Below are 19,403 nucleotides of genomic sequence, written 5' to 3'. Positions count from 1 at the left end.
GTTTGAGGATGGCGCTCACTAGTAGCATCAGTACACTCACAACATGTTTGGTTCTACCGGGTCTGTCCAACATCTTCCCCCACCATCTGATCCAAGTCAAAACTGGGTGATCAGTTGAAGCTCAGCTCCTCTCGTCACCCAGACGTTGAAAACAAACGGCCACAGATCAGATGACATGACTACAAAGTCCATCTTGGATCCATGACCTGGTGCCTTGTGCTCATATGGACACCCTTATGGTTGATGGTGCTCGTGATGGACAAACCACGACCAGCACGGAGGTCCAACAACAGAACACTGCTCAGGTTCAGATCAGAGGCTACACAGTCCATCCATCCATTTTCTTTACCCGCTTCTTCCATTTTGGGTCACGGGGGTCGCTGGTGCCCATGTCCAGCAATCACTGTGCGAGGGGCGGGGTACACCCTGGACAGGTCTCCAGTCCATCACAGGGACACATAGAGACAAACGAGACAAACAAACATTCACTCTCTCACTCACACCTAGAGACAATTCAGAGTTACCAATCAGCCTAACATGCATGTTTTTGGTCTGTGTGGCAGAAACTGGAGCATCCGGAGAAAACCCACGCATGCACGGAGAGAACATGCAAACTCCACCCAGAAAGGCCCCTGGACCGGGATTTGAACCTGGGACCTGCTCGCTGAGAGGCAGCAGCTCTACCAGTTGCACCACCGTGCTGCCTGGCATTAGTCATTAGTTGTAAACTTATTAACTTTGTTCAAAACAACAGCTTCAACTTGGTTTTACCGATATTGAATTGAATTTGGGTGCGGCACGGTGGCACAGTTGGTAGAGCTGCTGCCTCTCAGCGATAAGGTTGCCAGATCAAATCCTGGTTAGGGCCTTACTGGGTGGAGTTTGCATGTTTTCTCTGTGCATGTGTGGGTTTCCTCCCACAGACCAAAAACATGCATGTTAAGCTGATTGGTAACTAAATTGTCCCTAGGTGTGAGTGAGAGAGTGAATGGTTGTTTGTCTGATTTTTCTCTATGTGTCCCTGTGATGGACTGAAGACATGTCCAGGGTGTCCCCGTCTCTCACACATTGACCGCTGGATATGTGCACCAGTGACCCGAAAAGGTCGAAGCAGGTAAAGATAATTGATGAATTTGGTGTGGTAGTAACTGAGAGTAGTCCTGAACACATACATGGTCAATGTGCCGAGAAATTGAAAAACACAAGAACACAAGTTTTACCTCAATTTCTACAGGCCTCAGCAGGTTAAAGGTCATGACATTCAACTAGAAAAACACTAAACGAGTACGAGTGTTTGCACAGGTTGCAGGAGAAATCTATAAAAACAACATGGCAGCATGACTTAGGTTTGTTTCATCTGACGGAACCACAAGACTTCTGGAACAATGTCCGTTGGACAGAAAATACCAAAGTAGAGATGTTTACCCATAATGCACAGCAGCATGTGTAGAAAGAAACGGCTTACCTCACAAACATCTCATACCATCTGCCGGCATGGTAGTGGAGGGCTTATGGTTTGGACTTGTTTTTAACATTGTAAAGAACAGTGGTCTATAATTCCTCTATAAGCATGTGAGATACTGATAAAATAAATGTATAAATAATTATTTCAAGTTATTGCTGCTTAAAGTGTATCTATAAACATGAATGTGGCAGTGGACTCAGTTTTCAGTTAGCTTCGAGTTTAGTCATTTGGTGGATGTGTTTCTGTTCTCTTCAAGTTAGAACAGAAAAATTTTAGAAGCCGGTCACTTTTATTTTGACCTGCTGTATAAATCCTAAAATTACAAGAGGGTGAACGTTAACCTCAGATCCCCACGCGACAAGACTCCTCCTGTGCAGAAACTCCCAAATGGATCCTGGTTGGAATGACATTTATTTGCTTAGTAGAGTTACATTCACTAATTAATGTAGTAAAATAATTTATAGAAAAACAAAGTTAGGAAAAATAGAATATATTTCATGGTCACAGCGAAAATATCTGACAGGTTGTGGAAGGACCTATTGCACGGTCAGTTTAGTAATTGGATTTACTTTATCACAAGGGAACATTGAAAAATAAACAATTACATGAATTTTGGTTAAAAATTATCTTTAAATATTGTTTGCTTTGCTTTTCATTTTTAGAATAATTTAAAAATATCACTGGCAAACAAGAACTATTTGGAGAAATTGCATTTTCTATGAAAGTACAGCCAATACTGAAAGCTGAACACCTGCTAAAACCAGTCGAAGCTAAAACCTGCTGAAGCTAAAACCAGTCGAAGCTAAAACCTGTCAATGCTAAAACCAGTCGAAGCTAAAACCTGTCAATGCTAAAACCTGCTGAAGCTAAAACCTGTCAATGCTAAAACCAGTCGAAGCTAAAACCTGTCAATGCTAAAACCTGCTGAAGCTAAAACCTGTTGAAGTTAAACCCGTTAAACCTCAGCATTCACACTTACTGACTCATTTTCTTGTCCTTTGAGCGCTGAAGTTGTCAGGAGAGTGCGACAAAGATCTGTTAAAAAACCAAATGACCTTCAGCATAAAAGAAGTTCAGGTTGTGTTCAGAGACAAATGTCAGCTGTGATTACTGGAGGAGTGATGGATGTTTTCTAAAACAAGGAGTAACTCCAACAAAGTTCAGTCAGGTCCTCTGGACGAATTCTTGTTGAAACGTTTCGTCTTTCATCTGAAAGACTTGGTCAGTTTGAGGCCAAGCCACAAAACTCAGTCCTATAAACAGCACCTTCTCCAAGTGTCTCAGAGACGACAGGACTGCAGAAGACTCTGACCCGGTACTTGGACAAAGATAGAACCATCTTAGGTTTGATACAAAATCTGAAACGTTAACTTGTCAGACCTGCTCTAAATTATTCTACCCTGAATACAGACTTGTGGAAACAAAATATGTGATTTATAAATATATATTTTATTAAGCAGCACGGTGGCTCAGTTGGTAGAGCTGCTGCCCCTCAGCTAGCAGGTCGCCCTGGTTCAAATCCTGGCTGGGAACCTTTCTGGGTGGAGTTTGCATGTTCTCTCCGTGCATGTGTGGGTTTTCTCCGGGTACTCTGGTTTCCTCCCACAGAACAAAAACATGCATGTTAGACTGATTGCTAACTCTGAATTGTCTCTATGTGAGAGTGAGAGAGTGACTGGTTGTCTTGTTTGTCTCAGGAGGCTCAGAACCAGATAGGAACCGAGGCAGAGCGAGAGTTAGGAGTTTCTGTATTCTGACCGCTCCTACACAAAGCTATATACAATTTGATAGAAACCTACAACAGATAGTTTGTGAATGAGTATTTTTCCATGACAGCAGGTTTGTTAAGTAAAAGTATTTTAGACTTTGGATCAGCGTCCATTGAAGGTTGTCCAGATGTTCTGTGAAATAGCCCTTTAGCTCACAGCTGGACCTGAAGCTAGCATCATAAGCCAACTTGTGGTGGTCCCGTGGTGAGGTCAGCTCCTTCTGCAGTCATGTAGTCTCCCCTCAGATTCTTTTCGTTTGGGGTAAAAGATGTTTGCTCCATGTCTTCATCATAGCCACAGACTCAGAGTAGAGCTGCTCCTCCTCATCGCGAGGAGCCAGTTGAGGTGGTTTCGGGCATCTGGTATTGATGACCCCTAGACGCCTCCTTAGGGAGGTTTTCCTGGCATATCTGACTGGGAGGAGACCCTGGAGAAGATCAGGACACACTGGAGAGACTACGTCTCTCAGTTGGCCTGGGAACACCTTGGAGTCCTCCCAGAAGAGCTGGAAGAGGAGGCTGTGGAAGATGTCTGGACCTCCCTGCTCAAGCTGCTGCCCCCACGACCCAACTCCAGAACAACTGGAAGATAATGGGTGGACTGGTTGTTGTTTGCCACTAATTTAATTGTTTTAATATTCTAAATATGAGAAGGAAAATAAATCTACACATTCATGTTAATAAACGACTCGTATGAATTCTTTATCATTTAAAACAAAAATTTAAAACGCACTTTTTGTTTTTCAGTTGTGCTGTGTGAAAAGAAAATCCAATTAGCAGAACGTGCACGGACCAGGAGAAGAATCCAATGGCTTTGAAAGTCCTTTGGGACTGAAAAGAACCAGTGAATGCATGCACATGACGACATGCGTCCAACACGGGAGAAAAATGAAGGACAAACATAAAGCAGGAAGATGCGGTTTATCTCCTTAGACCTGGTTTCAGATTTTCAGTGACCGCATCGTCACATGAACATTCAGCTTCAGCTGCTGAAAACCCGACTGCCATGCAGTGTAACGACGTTCAACGAAGGCTGGCGAGGCCCGGTCACACGCACCGGACAGTGTTTAGCTGGAAGTTAGACGATTGTCACTGTTGGACACGTTGTGAGGGAAGCTGCACGGACAGTGAAACACTCACTGATGTGATCTTTGTGGTCACAGTGCTTCTACATGATGCTTGAACATGGAAACCTTTCTCTCCATTTCTACTTACATCAATTTGACTGATTGTTATCGCCCGTGGGTTTGTCTGTACTGTTAGCAAAATATCTCATGAACCACGGGGCACTAAATAAAACTTTCTAAAAGTAACCTTTGGATGATGTACAACCGATTACCTTTGGAGTCAACTCAATAAAGGATGGTCGCCACCAAATATTACCATAACTTAGGTATAAAGAACCAAAATCTTATGTGGTAGTAGCTGAGAGTCATCCCTCGTCGAGAAAGATATGAGCACCCTGCCAAGGCACGTAAACCAGAGGAGACACTGAAAGCTCTCAGAAAGGAACGACTGGGTGTACATGTACAACTGGACACCTTTCAGTGCGTCCCCTAGATCAGCTCCCTTGGCGAGGCGCTCGTCGTATTTTATTTTAGTCGCTGAGTTAAACTGGTTGCAGTAATCACAGCATCATACCCAACAGTTACTCCAAGCCCAAACAGATGTGGTGAGATCTCACGATGCCACACGAGACCGCTCATCATATTATTTATGAGGTTTGACCTCAGCAGGTGTACCCCCGGCCCTTCGCATCATAAGATGATTTTCATATAAAATTCTGTCATGAAAGGCGGCGGGCAATATATTAAAGAAATGTGAAACCTTTGAAATATTATGTCTTTGAGTTTTCTGCATCAGTTTGTGGTCTTGGTTCTCCTTTGTCAGACTCGTTGGAGGGTAACTCCTCTGGGCTTGTGTTTGACTCGGCCCTGCTGGGTTGAGTGTGAGCAGCCGGGCCCGGAGGCTGCACCCCGTTAGCACACACCACCGTACCCTCGGACTTGCTAAAACCGAACAGCTTCCCTGGACTGAAGGACCTGTTTGGGGACTGTGACCTCTCCTGTCCACCAGGTGGCGCTGAAGACGTGACTGTGGAGCCAGATGTGGCTCCAGATGCCACTGCTGGCTCTTTTTTCACCTCGGGTGACTTTAGGAACTTCAGAAACCCAGGGAGCTTTGCTTCGCCTCCAGTTGGGGACTGGGCTGGTGAGCGTGAGGAACTGGAGGAGAACTTCCCCTGGAGAGGAATGATCTGTTTCAGCTTCATTACGTTGTTGTTCCCCAGCAGAGAGCTGGGCCTCTTGGGCTTGCTGCCCGGTGTTTTGTCGTGGTGGTGCTGGTGCTGAGCGTCAGTCCTGTGACAGTCGCTCTCCTGCCGAGCTTCAGCCTGAAGCTCGGCCTGACGATGAAGCTCCTCTTCCTCTCGCCGCCGTCTGAGCTGCTGCTGGAAGTGCTGCTGGGCCTGCAGCTCATGCTTCTGAAACACCAAGTTACAGGAAAGTCAAAATAAAAAGTTTTTTTACAAAGAACAAAATGAAAAGTAAAAAAAATGTTTTCACTAAATAATCTGACCTTTTAATGCCACGTAAAACCAAACAAAACAAAACAGAACTGGTTTGCTGCCTGCCGTTGTAAGGCAAAGGTGGACAATACTGGTTTTACCCCATCAGCATAATAATGTTTGTTCAAATGTTTGTCTGTTAGCAAAATATCATGTATCGTGGTACAGATGAAAACAAGCTAATCAACATTAGGCATCAGAAACATGTTTATAATTCACACAAATGACCTTTTTGTAAACTTTAGCGTTACCTAATGGAGTCAGCTCTGTCTGTTAGCAAAATATCTCATGAACCACTGGATGGATTTAATGAAACTTCCAGAAATCTATTTTATTTAGTCAAAATGGCTGCCAAAGCCGACTCATCTCATAAAACACGAAACGGATGTAGTTACGTCATTTTTTAAGTTATTGCACCAAAATTGGGTGTTGTAGCTGAGAGTAATTTAAGTACACTGGGGTACTAGACCCCAAGTACTACAATACTAGTACATCAACAGTTTTGCTTTAGACTTTAACATGAACTGTTGGACTCCATGAACCAATGGACGGGTTTTAATAAATTGTTCAGAAAGTAATCACTGGCAGTACCGCCGCACCTGGGAGACAAGCCAGTTCAAGATGGCCACCATAGCTAAATCTTTTTTCAGGTGGCTATTATGCAGTTTTACAGATACTGAGCTAAAACTTTATGTGGTGGTAGCCGGGGCTTAATTTAAGCCGGATCCTGACGGAACAGGATCCGGGAACGCTCTTATTTTGACAGGGTGCGTTCTGGGAACTGTTTGTTTGGATCCAGCAACTCTCAGGCTTACTAATAATAAAGTTATGAACAAATATGACTGTCTTGAATGAATGAAACTTATATTGGATATGTAATCTGAAAATAATTACATAAACACTCATTTTAAACACAACAGCCGAGCTTCTTAACATCACATACGAGCTGCCTCTTCAAGTAGCATTTCCACATCTACCCTTACAAAAACCTCTGCCCCTAAAAGAGTGGTGGGGGTGACTGGCGAGCAAACCAGGCAGTCGTACGCGGGTAGGAGCTCACAGGCAGCTATGGAGGAGGCGCCTGGATGTTTCACATGTGGCGTTGGACAGTGGTCGGCTCTGAACCATCAAGTGGGAGTGGGTGTAGGATGCTTGACAGAAGCGGAACGCTTATAAATGTAGGTAAACATAGATTTTTAAACAACCCCTTCAAATATACCAAAATGCAGGAAATCACATCTACTTTATTCAAAAATTTCTGGGGAAGGACCCCCTCCAGATGCCACCCCCCCTCCCCCATGGCTCCGCCCGCTCTTCACTTTCCAGCATTGATTGGTTTACAAATTAAACCCTGGGAGTAGCTGACTGTCATTCTGAACACTTGCTGTTGGGTTCATTAACAAAGTTTGACCAACACTATCACAATTTGAAGCCAAGTTTGGCGAGGCAGCAAAACAACAGCAAAAAAACAACAACAACACATAAAGGGGAGAACCGGACAGGGTATGGAGTCACAAGAGTAGACTGTTGAGGAAGGGCAAGAACAGAATAGGATTGGACTGGGAACACACAAAACCAGTAAAAAAATATAGATCCTGACTAAATTGTCTTCAACTTTTTTGATCAAGTAGAGGGAAAAAAACGACTCTCTCAAATGGTGAATTACAAAAATCAATGCAGACATGTTCTTTTAACTTTTTAACGTCCTTTTTCATATTACTTTTCATCTGCTCACAGACTCATGTTCGTGCTGCTGTTGTTACACCATATTGTTTTACATTATTTAGCGTATATCTTAGATCTTTTAGCGTAACATTTGGCGTTCGTTTAGCGTTTATCTTAGAGTATATCTTAGATCCTTGTTTACTGTTTCTTTTTAAACTTTATAATTTGCTATTGTTGGATGTAACTGGGACCCCGTGTACACAATTTTGTTCTACCTCATGTACCACATGTGCTGAAATGACAATAAACCTACTTGAACTTCCTGTTTTTAGTATTTTACATTGCTTTAAAATGTAGATGTTTTTGTTTCTTTTTTAATATAATTTCTATTTACTTTTCATTTTATATGCTTTTTTTATGATTGTCTAGTGTTGTCTGTACCTCATCTTTGTTCTTTGTTTAAAACACGTTGCTCTTGTAAATGAGTCTTTGCGGCTCAATGTGATAAAACACATAACCTGTATAAATAAAAGTTGAATGAATGAAAAAAATACCTACATCAGATTAAATCTGCTAACTAGCCTTCAGTTAAAAAACAGTCACCTTTAAGAGCTGTTGCACAAACTTTACTGACAAGAATCATTGATCCAACATGACGTCAGGTGAAACAAAGAAGATCATGAAGCTTCTTCAAAGTTTAATCATCACAAAATGTTTAAAACATGTTGGTTGTTCCCAGTCAGCTGTGTCTAAAATCTGGACCACTTACAAACAAAATGGGAAGTTTTTTTTTTTCATTCAACATTAATTTAAACACATTGAGCCTCGAAGACTCATTTACAAGTGATATCTGTTTGGACAGACAATAAAAAGTGGTGAAAATAACACATAGGGTTTGGAGACAAAAAAAAAAATTCTAACATGCTCTTAATCTTTGGCTGAAGATTAACAGCATGATAATGAAAATAAAACATTGCACAACAAGCACATAATGACGCCGACATTCCACAAGGGGGGAAAAACATTTGAGTCTGGGTGCTCGAGGCACGAACTGAGCCACCATATAAGGCAGGCAGCTGAACCAGGTCCAAATTTGCGGCCAATGACTTCCTTGTTTGTTGGAAAACCAGGAACCAGCCGAATCCAAAAAGCAGGAAACCAGTTGTCATAAATCCAATTATATACGAGTCCTTAACATCCCACGAATGACAGCAAAGATAGACACATCATCAAGTCTTCCAAGCCGATGAGATATCCAGCTGCATGCGTGCCAACAGGGCAAATCAGCTCGCCTAAAGCCTGTCTTCTCTTCAAAGAAATGTTATCAATTGTGTTGAGGGACCAACTGATCAAATCCAAGTCCATAGTTATGATTCGGAAGATTTGTAGAAGGGAGGCTCTAAAGCAGTTTCACAGACAGGACAGAGCTAAGCCAAGCGGAGACGGAGAGGAAGAGAAAGGCGTCAGCCCTTGACAAGAGCAAGTGTTGATATGAAGGGAGCGAAACGTCTTCTGTTACAAATAAAGTCCAGTTGTTTTTGTATTGAACGTTTTTTGAATTCATCATGTCCTGGATGACTGAGAATCTTCACCAGCATAAAGCAAATGAGAAACTAGTGGGTGGAAATAAGAAGAATTCACAGACCGTGGGTGACTAGGTAAAAGTGTCCCATCAGGTAGAGACACGTGGGAGATGGCAGTCAGTATATTTAATAAATACCAACGTCTGTGTTGTATTTTTGGACACTTTTATTATTCCATCAGTTGAAAAGATGTTTGGTGATGATATATTTTTTCAATATGATAATGCATCTTACTGTTGGGCAAAGGACATGAAACTTTCCTTAAATTGGAGACCGAGATGGGGTAGAGGCAGGGCAGCTGACTCGGGACCTGAAAGTCCCAGGTTCGATCCCCAATCATTGCACATCCCGTGGTGTCTTTGAGCAGCACACCCTATCTTCAATTGCTCCTCGGGCGCCTTCAATAGCTGCCCATCACACCACCTGGAGGTGGATGGGTTAAATGCAGAGAGCTAATTTTGCCATTGTATGGGAACAATATATAACACATTATTATTATTATTATTATTATTACTATTATCAACGGCATGGCCTGCAAACAGTCCTGATCTCATTTCGGTTGAAAATCTCTGGTGGAAATGGAAGAAAATGACAGATGACACGGCTCTAACCTGCAGAGCTGATCTGAGAACAGCACTGAGACATTTGAGGCAGACTGATGAAGAGTACTGTTGTCATTAGTTAGTTTCATGCCTCAGAGAATTCAAGCTGTTGTTAAAGCCAGAGGTGGTGCAACAAAGTACTGATGCCACAGGTCTTTTTGTCTCATGATTCCATGGCTGTTCATCTTGATTTAAAAAGGTAACAGTGATTGATTACAACAATTATACTGTTTTGTTTCTTAATGCCAGAAGGATGGAGTTTTGAAAAAACTAAAATGTTGTGGCATGTCTGTGATGTATGTTTTAATACAAAATAAATAAGGTGGTATGCCAATGTCCCCTGTCAGTGAGGCATTTGAATAGTGAATGTTTCTAGTTTTCAAGATGTGTTTTTCTTTGGACTGGATTTGAACAGGGAATGCAAGTAAACCTTAATGTTTTTTGTGCAAGATATTCAAGTGGATATGAGCTGCACTGTGTATAAGTATAGCTTTTTTTTGCCTATCTGAGGCAGCGCAGAATGATGGGGTCCTTGTGAGTAGAGGGAGCAATTTATCCACCACCAGGTGGAACAAGAGGGTGGCCACCACAGATTCATCACTCATCATTTCCTCAAATACCTGGAGAATCATTTGAAGAAACTATAGTCTTAAACTACTTAAGAACTAAAAAACATAGTTTCCTCAAATTATAGGGGTGGCTGGTTTACATATACAGGTCCTTCTCAAAAATTAGCATATTGTGATAAACGTCATTATTTTCCATAATGTAATGATAAAAAGGAAATTTTCATATATTTCAGATTCATTGCACACCAACTGAAATATTTCAGGTCTTTAATTGTTTTAATACTGATGATTATGGCATACAGCTCATGAAAACCCAAAATGCCTGTCCCAAAAAATTAGCATATTTCATCCCACCAATGAAAGACAAGTGTTTTTAATACAAAAAACGCCAACCTTCAAATAATCATGTTCAGTTATGCACTCAATACTTGGTCAGGAATCCTTTTGCATGAATGACTGCTTCAATGCGGCGTGGCATGGAGGCAATCAGCCTGTGGCCCTGCTGAGGTGTTATGGAGGCCCAGGATGCTTCGATAGCGGCCTTAAGCTCATCCAGAGTGTTGGGTCTTGTGTCTCTCAACTTTCTCTTCACAATATCCCACAGGTTCTCTATGGGGTTCAGGTCAGGAGAGTTGGCAGGCCAATTGAGCACAGTAATACCATGGTCAGTAAACCATTTACCAGTGGTTTTGGCACTGTGAGCAGGTGCCAGGTCGTGCTGAAAAATGAAATCTTCATCTCCATAAAGCTTTTCAGCAGATGGAAGCATGAAGTGCTCCAAAATCTCCTGATAGCTAGCTGCATTGACCCTGCCCTTGATAAAACACAGTGGACCAACACCAGCAGCTGACATGGCACCCCAGACCATCACTGACTGTGGGTGCTTCACACTGGACTTCTGGCATTTTGGCATTTCCTTCTCCCCAGTCTTCCTCCAGACTCTGGCACCTTGATTTCCGAATGACATGCAAAATTTGCTTTCATCCAAAAAAAGTACTTTGGACCACTGAGCAACAGTCCAGTGCTGCTTCTCTGTAGCCCAGGTCAGGCGCTTCTGCCGCCGTTTCTGGTTCAAAAGTGGCTTGACCTGGGAAATGCAGCACCTGTAGCCCATTTCCTGCACACGCCTGTGCACGGTGGCTCTGGATGTTTCTGCTCCAGACTCAGTCCACTGCTTCCGCAGGTCCCCCAAGGTCTGGAATCGGCCCTTCTCCACAATCCTCCTCAGGGTCCGGTCACCTCTTCTCGTTGTGCAGCGTTTTCTGCCACACTTTTCCCTTCCCACAGACTTCCCACTGAGGTGCCTTGATACAGCACTCTGGGAGCAGCCTATTCGTTCAGCAATTTCTTTATGTGTCTTACCCTCTTGCTTGAGGGTGTCAATGATGGCCTTCTGGACAGCAGTCAGGTCGGCAGTCTTACCCATGATTGCGGTTTTGAGTAATGAACAAGGCTGGGAGTTTTTAAAAGCCTCAGGAATCTTTTGCAGGTGTTTAGAGTTACGTCGTTGATTCAGATGGTTAGGTTAATAGCTTGTTTAGAGAACCTTTTCATGATATGCTAAGTTTTTGGGACAGGCATTTTGGGTTTTCATGAGCTGTATGCCATAATCATCAGTATTAAAACAATTAAAGACCTGAAATATTTCAGTTGGTGTGCAATGGATCTGAAATATATGAAAGTTTAATTTTTATCATTACATTATGGAAAATAATGACCTTTATCACAATATGCTAATTTTTTGAGAAGGACCTGTATATGTGGTGGTGGCCATCTTGGATTTTCAAGTTCAAGTATCTTCCATGTCATTCACATCACATGTAGTACATGAGGTGGAACAAAATTGTGTACTCAAGGTCCCAGTTACATGCAAAAATAGCAAAAATATAAAACATAAAAAGAAACAGTATATAAGGATCTAAGATATACAGTAATGTTGACATAGCAATCCAATTTTTGATAGTGACATTTCTTACTACTAGATGTGTCACACATAAAAATGGAAGTTGGTACCTCACCTAGATTTTCAATTTATCAAGCTCACAACACAGACAAATGGGCACAGTGTAATTCCAGTTCTCCCTCTTTGCTCCGTGAAGGGAACAACAATTAAAAGAACATTGTCCAAGAGTGGTGATTCCAGGGTTGATAATATTATTAGGACTTTTACAGTTCTTAAAGTAAAACCAAACAGTTGTTCTTTTGAGTCTCTGTTTCTGCTCGGAGAGAATCTATGTTTTTGTAGTTATAACTAAGACTGTAGGTCTGAGCTCCAAAGTTACTCTGGTGTTGCCACAATAAGGGAATTCCAGTCTGTTATATGTCTATCATATGAAAGAACAAATCACTTCTGTTCAGTTGAAGTTTCCTGATAATCAGAACAACGACTGTGCAAAATGGTTATTTAAGTGTTCTGCTACAGCCTCTTTAAATGATTCCCACCTAAAAACATTCAGTTGTTTCTTTACACTGCTGTTAGTTTCACAATACATGGCCATTTGCTGAGCATTTTTTTTGTAAATGCAAAAATTATCAGCATCAATAAGCTGTAGAACGTCTGCAGCCTCAGGTCAAACCCAAACGACGTTTCATCATTCTGCCAAGTAACGTAAAACTGTGGCATTAACCGTTAAAACATTTGAATTGCTGTGAAATGTAGGAAATTTGAGTCATTTTAATTTTGACGTTTTAGTTTTGTTTTGCTATCTGCTTTGGTAGTGGGTCCACTCAGATTAGCCAGTATTAGTTTATCTTATAATGGTCTTTGTTGACCCACTTTCAGTGTGGAGTTTTCAATCTTAAAGCAACTCCAGTCTTCAAAATTCCACTTCTGTATACAGTGACACTTGAAAGTTTGTGAAGCCTTTATAATTTTCTATATTTCTGCATAAATATGACCTAAAACATCATCAGATTTTCACACAAGTCCTAAAAGTAGATCAAGAAAACCCAGTTAAACAAATGAGGCTAAATATTATACTTAGTCATTTATTTTTTGATGAAAATGATCCAATGTTACATATTTGTGATGGTAAAAGTATGTGAACCTCTAAGATTAACAGGTAATTTGAAGGTGAAGTTAGAGTCATGTGTTTTCAATCAATGGATGATGATCAGGTGTGGGTGGACACCTTGTTTGATTTAAAGAACAGGATCTATCAGTCTGCTCTTCACAACATGTTTGTGGAAGTGGATCATGGAGGAACAGAGGAGATTTCTGAGGAGCTCAGAAAAATAGTTGTTGACGCTCATCCTTCTGTAAAATGTTACAAAACATCTGTAAAGAGTTTGGACTCCACCAATCTGCAGTCAGACAGATTGTGTACAAATGGAAGAACATCAAGACCATTGGTACCCTCCCCAGGAGTGGTGGACCAACAAAGATCACTCCAGTATGACTGGCCATAGTGGACAAAAGAAGGACGTACAGACCCACGAGCAAGGAGTGTGATAATCGACGAGGTCACAAAGGAGCCCAGGGTAACTTCTACCAACTGAAGGTCTCTCTCACATTGACTGATGTTGATGTTCATGAGTCCACCATCAGGAGAACACTGAACAACAATTGTGTCATGGCAGGGTTGAAGGAGGAAGACCCTGCTCTCCAAAAAGAACATTGCTGCTCATCTGCAGTTTGATAAAGATCACATGGACAAGCCAGAAGACTGTTGTAAGAATGTTTTGTGGACAGATGAGACCAAAATAGAAATTTTTGGTTCAAATGAAAAGAGTTATGTTTGGAGAAAGGAAAACTCTACATTCCTGCACAAGAACCTTATCCCATCTGTGAAACATGGTAGTGGTAGCATCATGGTTTGGGCCTGTTTTGCTGCATCTGGAACAAAACGGCTTTTCTTCATTGACGGAACAATGAATTCTGAATTGTATCAGAGGATTCTAAAGGAAAATGTAAGAACATCTGTCCATGAAGTGAATCTCAAGATAAGGTGGGTCATGCAGTGAGACAATGACCCTCAGCACACAAGTGGTTCTACCAAAGAATGGTTCAAGAAGAATAAAATTAATGTTTTGGAATGGCCAAGTCAAAGTCCTGACCTTAATTCAATCCAGATGTTGTGGAAGAACCTGAAGCAGCAGTTAATGTGAGGAAACCACCAACAGCCCAGAGTTGAAGCTGTTCTGTGTGGAGGAATGGACTAAAATTCCTCCAAGCCTGTGTGCAGAACTGATCAACAGTTACTAGAAATGTTTAGTTGCAGATATTACTGTGCGGGGGGTGTCATGTCACACCAGATACTGAAAGCAAAGGTTCACATAGTTTTGCCATTCACAAATACAATAGTCCCTCACTACTTGGCGGTCCCATCTTGTATGAGGGAAATGAGCCGTTACTGGTCAAGCCCTTTTAGGAGCAGGCTCCCCACCAAGGGCTGCTCCAAGGTGGAAATACAGGGGATGGAGGAGTTGGGGCTGACCAAATCCCCAGCGTTGGAGCCCTCAGTGGCGTACCACCTCCACCCCAACCGCAGGTCAGTTTCAGCCTTTACTAATATTTCTCTCCCAGCTAAATCGGACCGCCTCACGGTGACGATTTATCAGAGAATGTACACATATGCTGGACAGTCTGTGTGTTCTCTTAATGTTGTCACACTGTTGTCAGCATATCAAGCAGAGATCCTGGAGGAGATGGGCTGCCAGTTGGACTCGGGGTCACCTAACCCTGCACTGTGGGATGAAATTTGTGTTGTTAACAATCTCATCCTACGCTCATCCAGAGGAGCTGCCAGGGCAGCGGTCGTGTCATGGGACTTGCTGTTGCAGGAGAGAGAGCCCTGTGGCTGAACCTGTCAGGCCTGGGGGACTCCCAGAAAGCAGAGGTGATGGACACAGCCTACGACCCGACCAAAGATCTTTTCGGCCCAGCCTTGGAGAAGTTGAGGGAGAAGAGCACCCTTAGAAAACAAGAGGGTGAGGCTTTTAACCTCTGCTTGCCACGCAAATCAAACCCCCACCCGGCACAGGGTCCAAGACCTGGGTTTGCAGCAGCTGCGGCGGCAGCAGGGTGGCTTTAGCACACCCAGACAAGCAGCTGGTCACCCAAACCAGCAAAATAAAGGGGAAAACCCAAGGTCTTGGGGCAAGCATTCCTTCGCAGCAGCAGTTGCCAGGAAACGTCCATCCCACCCCAGCAAGGGCAAAAAAAAAGTGGACGACCTAACAACCCCACCTTTTCCACCTCCAGTGAAAAGGAGAAACTTGGCAGAAGAGGAAACCTGCCTGTGTTCACACATTCCTGCAGTTCCCAGTTCAACAGAAGTGAAGTTTGTTCAGCCCTCTCATGTTCAGAGAGAGGAGACTGTGAGGCAGAAAACACAGTGTCATCAAGCACTGAATGTGCATCACGCACCCAAAAGCACTCGCTCAGTGTCACCAAACACTCACCAGTGCCCCAAGAGGCCTCATTTTGTTCAGGGGGAAACAATAAAAATAAAGAATGCATTTCTGCAGCCAGGCACGTTGGTAAGGGCAGAATGCACCCCACAAAAAAACAAAAACATGAAACGTTGTGTAAGCTCTTGCCCAACAGAGGGCGCTCCTGCTCTTTCAATGAAAAAAGCAGAGACCTGTTGTGGCACAAGCGTGACGTCACTCTGCTGCGATGCAGGGGGACCGCTCTCGGAGCGATTGAGAAAGTGGGGCACATGTGCAGTTTCACCATGGGCTATGACCACAATTTTCCAGGGGTACAGACTTAAGTTCAACATGAAGCCACCCAGATTCAACAGAGTTGTTTTCTCTGTAGGCAGCGGAGATTCAGCTCACATTTTGGAGGAAGAGATTGCCTTATTTTTAAACAAACGAGCGATCAGAGTAATACCGAACGAGGAAGCACAACAAGGCTTCTATTCTCGCTATTTTCTGATTCCAAAGAAGGACGGTACCCTGCTCCACCCATTTTAGATCTGCGTGTACTAAACAGACACTTATGCAGATATACGTTCAGAATGTTAACACACAAAACACTCTGTCGATCCATCCGTCCAGCAGATTGGTTTGTAATGATAGATCTGGCAGACGCTTATTTTCATATTGCAATTTATCCACCACACAGAAAATTTCTCAGGTTTGCCTTTCAGGACAAAACCTACGAATTTCAAACGATCCCGTTCGGACTTTTGTTAGCGACGCGGGTGTTCAGTAGGTGCGTGGAAGCAGCGCTGGCCCCCTTGAGGGCGCGCGGCATCAGAATCCTCTCATATATAGACAATTATATGATATGTTCCCGCACGCAGGCCCAAGCAATCAGCGACTCCCAGGCAGTAATAAAACATTTAACAGACCTGGGATTCAGAATAAACAGGACAAAGTGCTGCTTAGTGCCCAAACAAAATACAGAATATTTGGGTCTAAAAATAGACTCCCTCTCTTATCATATAACGCTGTCAGAGGAGGAGGATAACATCTTTCTCCCAGTGCATTGCGAGCTTCCAGCAGTGGAGAGTCGTCTCATTCAGACTTTGTCTGCGCCTGCTTAGGCTAATGGCCTCAGTAATTACGGTGGTAAAACTGGGTCTTCTAATTATGAGGGACTTTCAAAGAATGGTTGCATCGCTGAGTTTATGCCTCCGCCGCCATTTACATCACAGAATGAAAGTATCTGCAGCATGTTTGATGGCTCTGCATCCATGGAGGGACCCAGTGGTTTTCAGCACTGGGGTTCAGCTAGGAGCAGTAACATTCAGGGTCACCATCACAACAGATGCATCCCTGAGAGGATGGGGGGCCACGATGATGGGCAGGACAGTGAACGGTGTGGTCACAGAATGTCATGCCTTCACATAAATGTGCTGAAACTGCAGGCAGTTTTACTAGCTTTAAAGCATTTTTTGCCCTATTTAAAGGACCGTCATGTCTTAGTGAAGACAACTCAACGGTGGTTGCTTACATCAACCGTCAGGGCGGGACACTATCCCAGCAGCTACACAGACTGGCCCGAGAGTTAATCTTATAGAGCAGCACCAGACTCCTGTCAGTCCGGGCAACTCATGTGGCAGGGATTCTGAACAGAGAAGCAGATCTGTTGTCCAGGGGCAACCCTCTGTATGGAGAGTGGCAGCTCCACCCTCAGGTGGTGGAGCAGGTCTGGCAGAGATACAGCAGGGCCGCCGTAGATCTCTTCGCCTCATGGGAAAACACCCACTGCCCGCTGTTTTTCTCCTTGTCAGACGCAGATGCTCCACTAGGGGTGGATGCTCTAGCTCACCCGTGGTCAAACATGCTGCTGTATGCATTCCCATCTCTCAGCCTGATTTCTCCCACATTGAGCAGAGTGAGAGAACAGGACCGGTCTTTAATTTTGGTGGCCATCCAAGCCCTGGGTGACAAAAATTATTCAGATGCTGTCAGGGGAACCATGGCCTCTTCCTGGTCACAGGGACCTTCTGTCCCAAGCCAGGAGAGAAATTTATCACCCCCACCCAGACCACATGGCTCTCAGGGCCTGGCCCGTGAAAGGTGGAATCTAAATCTAGCTAGTCTCGCCCCAGGGGTCATTAACACAATTCAGAATGCGAGGGCCCCCTCTTTGCGTTATCAGTATAGTGACAAATGGTGAGTTTTTGAAGAATGGTGTGGAGAGAGGCACAGAGTCCCTTCCAGTGCTCTCTTGTGGACGTGCTCTGTTTTTTACAGAATCTACTGGAAAAAGGAAGGCTTTTTCCACTATCAAAGTTTATTTGGCAGCTATTTCAGCTTGTCACATCGGTTTTGGCGACAAATCCATTGGGCAGCATCCGTTAGTGTGTTGCTTTGTGAAAGGGGTACGACGTAAGCTGCCAGTCTCTAGGCTTCTGGTACCTTTGTGGGATCTCTCACTGCTGCTGGAAGCCCTCCATAATCATCCCTTTGAACCTGTGGAGGGGGCAGGGATGAAATTTCTTTCTTTTAAGACTGCCCTGCTTTTAGCTTTAGCTACAGCTAAAAGGGTGAGTGAGTTACACGCTTTATCAGCCCTTCCTGCTTGCAGTGGGCACCTGGGGGTCTCTAAGGTGTGTCTGAGGCCCAATCCAGCGTTTGTGCCTAAGGTAATGGATTCTGCGTAGAGATGTTGTTCAGTAGAGCTGTTACTTTCCATCCTCCTCCATTCTCCTCTGAAATGGAGCAAGACGTTAACTCCTGGTGTCCTGTGCGATCACTGAAAGCATATGTTGACAGGACAGCTGACTTCAGGAAGTCAGACCAACTGTTTGTTTCTTGGGCCTCAACTCATAAAGGGAAACCAGTGCCATGCCAGAGGCTGACACATTGGATTGTGGAGACAATTAGTCTCTGTTAAATGTAGGGATACAGAGCCCTGTTTGGGCTAAGAGCCCATTCGACCAAGAGCATGGCCACATCATGGGCCCTGTTTCGAGGAGTATCGGTACAAGATATTTGTGCGGCAGCTAGCTGGGCCACACCACATACGTTTGTACGTTTTAACCGGCTGAATGTGGCTCAGTCATCCCTAGCTCATGCTATACTGGACGCCGGTACTTCGCAGCCTTCTTAGGATAGTTGTTGGCTTTGGGGCTTTTTTGCAATACGGGAGTGGGCCATATCTCCCATTGTGAAACACCAAACGGTTAGAAAAAGAATGTTAGGTTACTTAACGTAACCCCGGTTCTTTGATAACAGAGTGAGGTGTTTCACCAACACTTCCCTCCTTGCATGGTCACAGAAAGAAACCATCCTAGAATAAGTAGGAGGTGGTCAGTTGACTGTGGTGTTATGGTGGGGGCGGAGCCCTGAGCACAGCTCAACCTGTCTGTCTTTGACAGACGTAATGTCATTGGAGCTTGCGTGGAAGGTCACGCTGGAACATTTTCCATAGTGAAACACCTCACTCTGTTATCAAAGAACCGGGGTTACGTGAAGTAACCTAACGCTCTTTGGGATTTTATTTATTATGTTTTATTGTAAAGTGTAAGGTTACAGAGTGAGGACAGGTGACAAAAGCTGTTTCTTCAGTATTCTTGGTATTTTTTAATAATCATCTTTATGTATCTTAAATTTGCAATTGGATCACATGCAGGACATTTTCTTTCATAAGAAAATATATTTTGCAGCTAATTTTTATATGCATTTATAGATATAATTTCAGGGGGAAGTAAAAGGCACCCATTCGGTGGAATGATTTATATATATATATATATATATATATATATATATATATATATATATAT

At 43.4% G+C, this 19,403-nt stretch overlaps 1 protein-coding gene across 1 annotated transcript in view; it reads right to left on the bottom strand.

Annotated features, from left to right (window-relative positions):
• Nucleotides 1-4,756: 4,756 nt before the first annotated feature.
• Nucleotides 4,757-19,403, bottom strand: part of ano8a (anoctamin 8a) — a 66,518-nt gene continuing 51,871 nt past the window's right edge. The window contains 1 exon segment of the mRNA XM_037681519.1: nucleotides 4,757-5,715. Within this exon segment, the coding sequence (XP_037537447.1) occupies nucleotides 5,071-5,715 (645 nt within the window). The 3' untranslated portion in view covers nucleotides 4,757-5,070.

The sequence above is a fragment of the Nematolebias whitei genome, chromosome 9 (assembly GCF_014905685.2).
Source record: "Nematolebias whitei isolate Nwh7 chromosome 9, NemWhi1, whole genome shotgun sequence".
NCBI lineage: Eukaryota > Metazoa > Chordata > Actinopteri > Cyprinodontiformes > Rivulidae > Nematolebias > Nematolebias whitei.
This window is presented reverse-complemented; position numbering and strand designations above follow the sequence as displayed.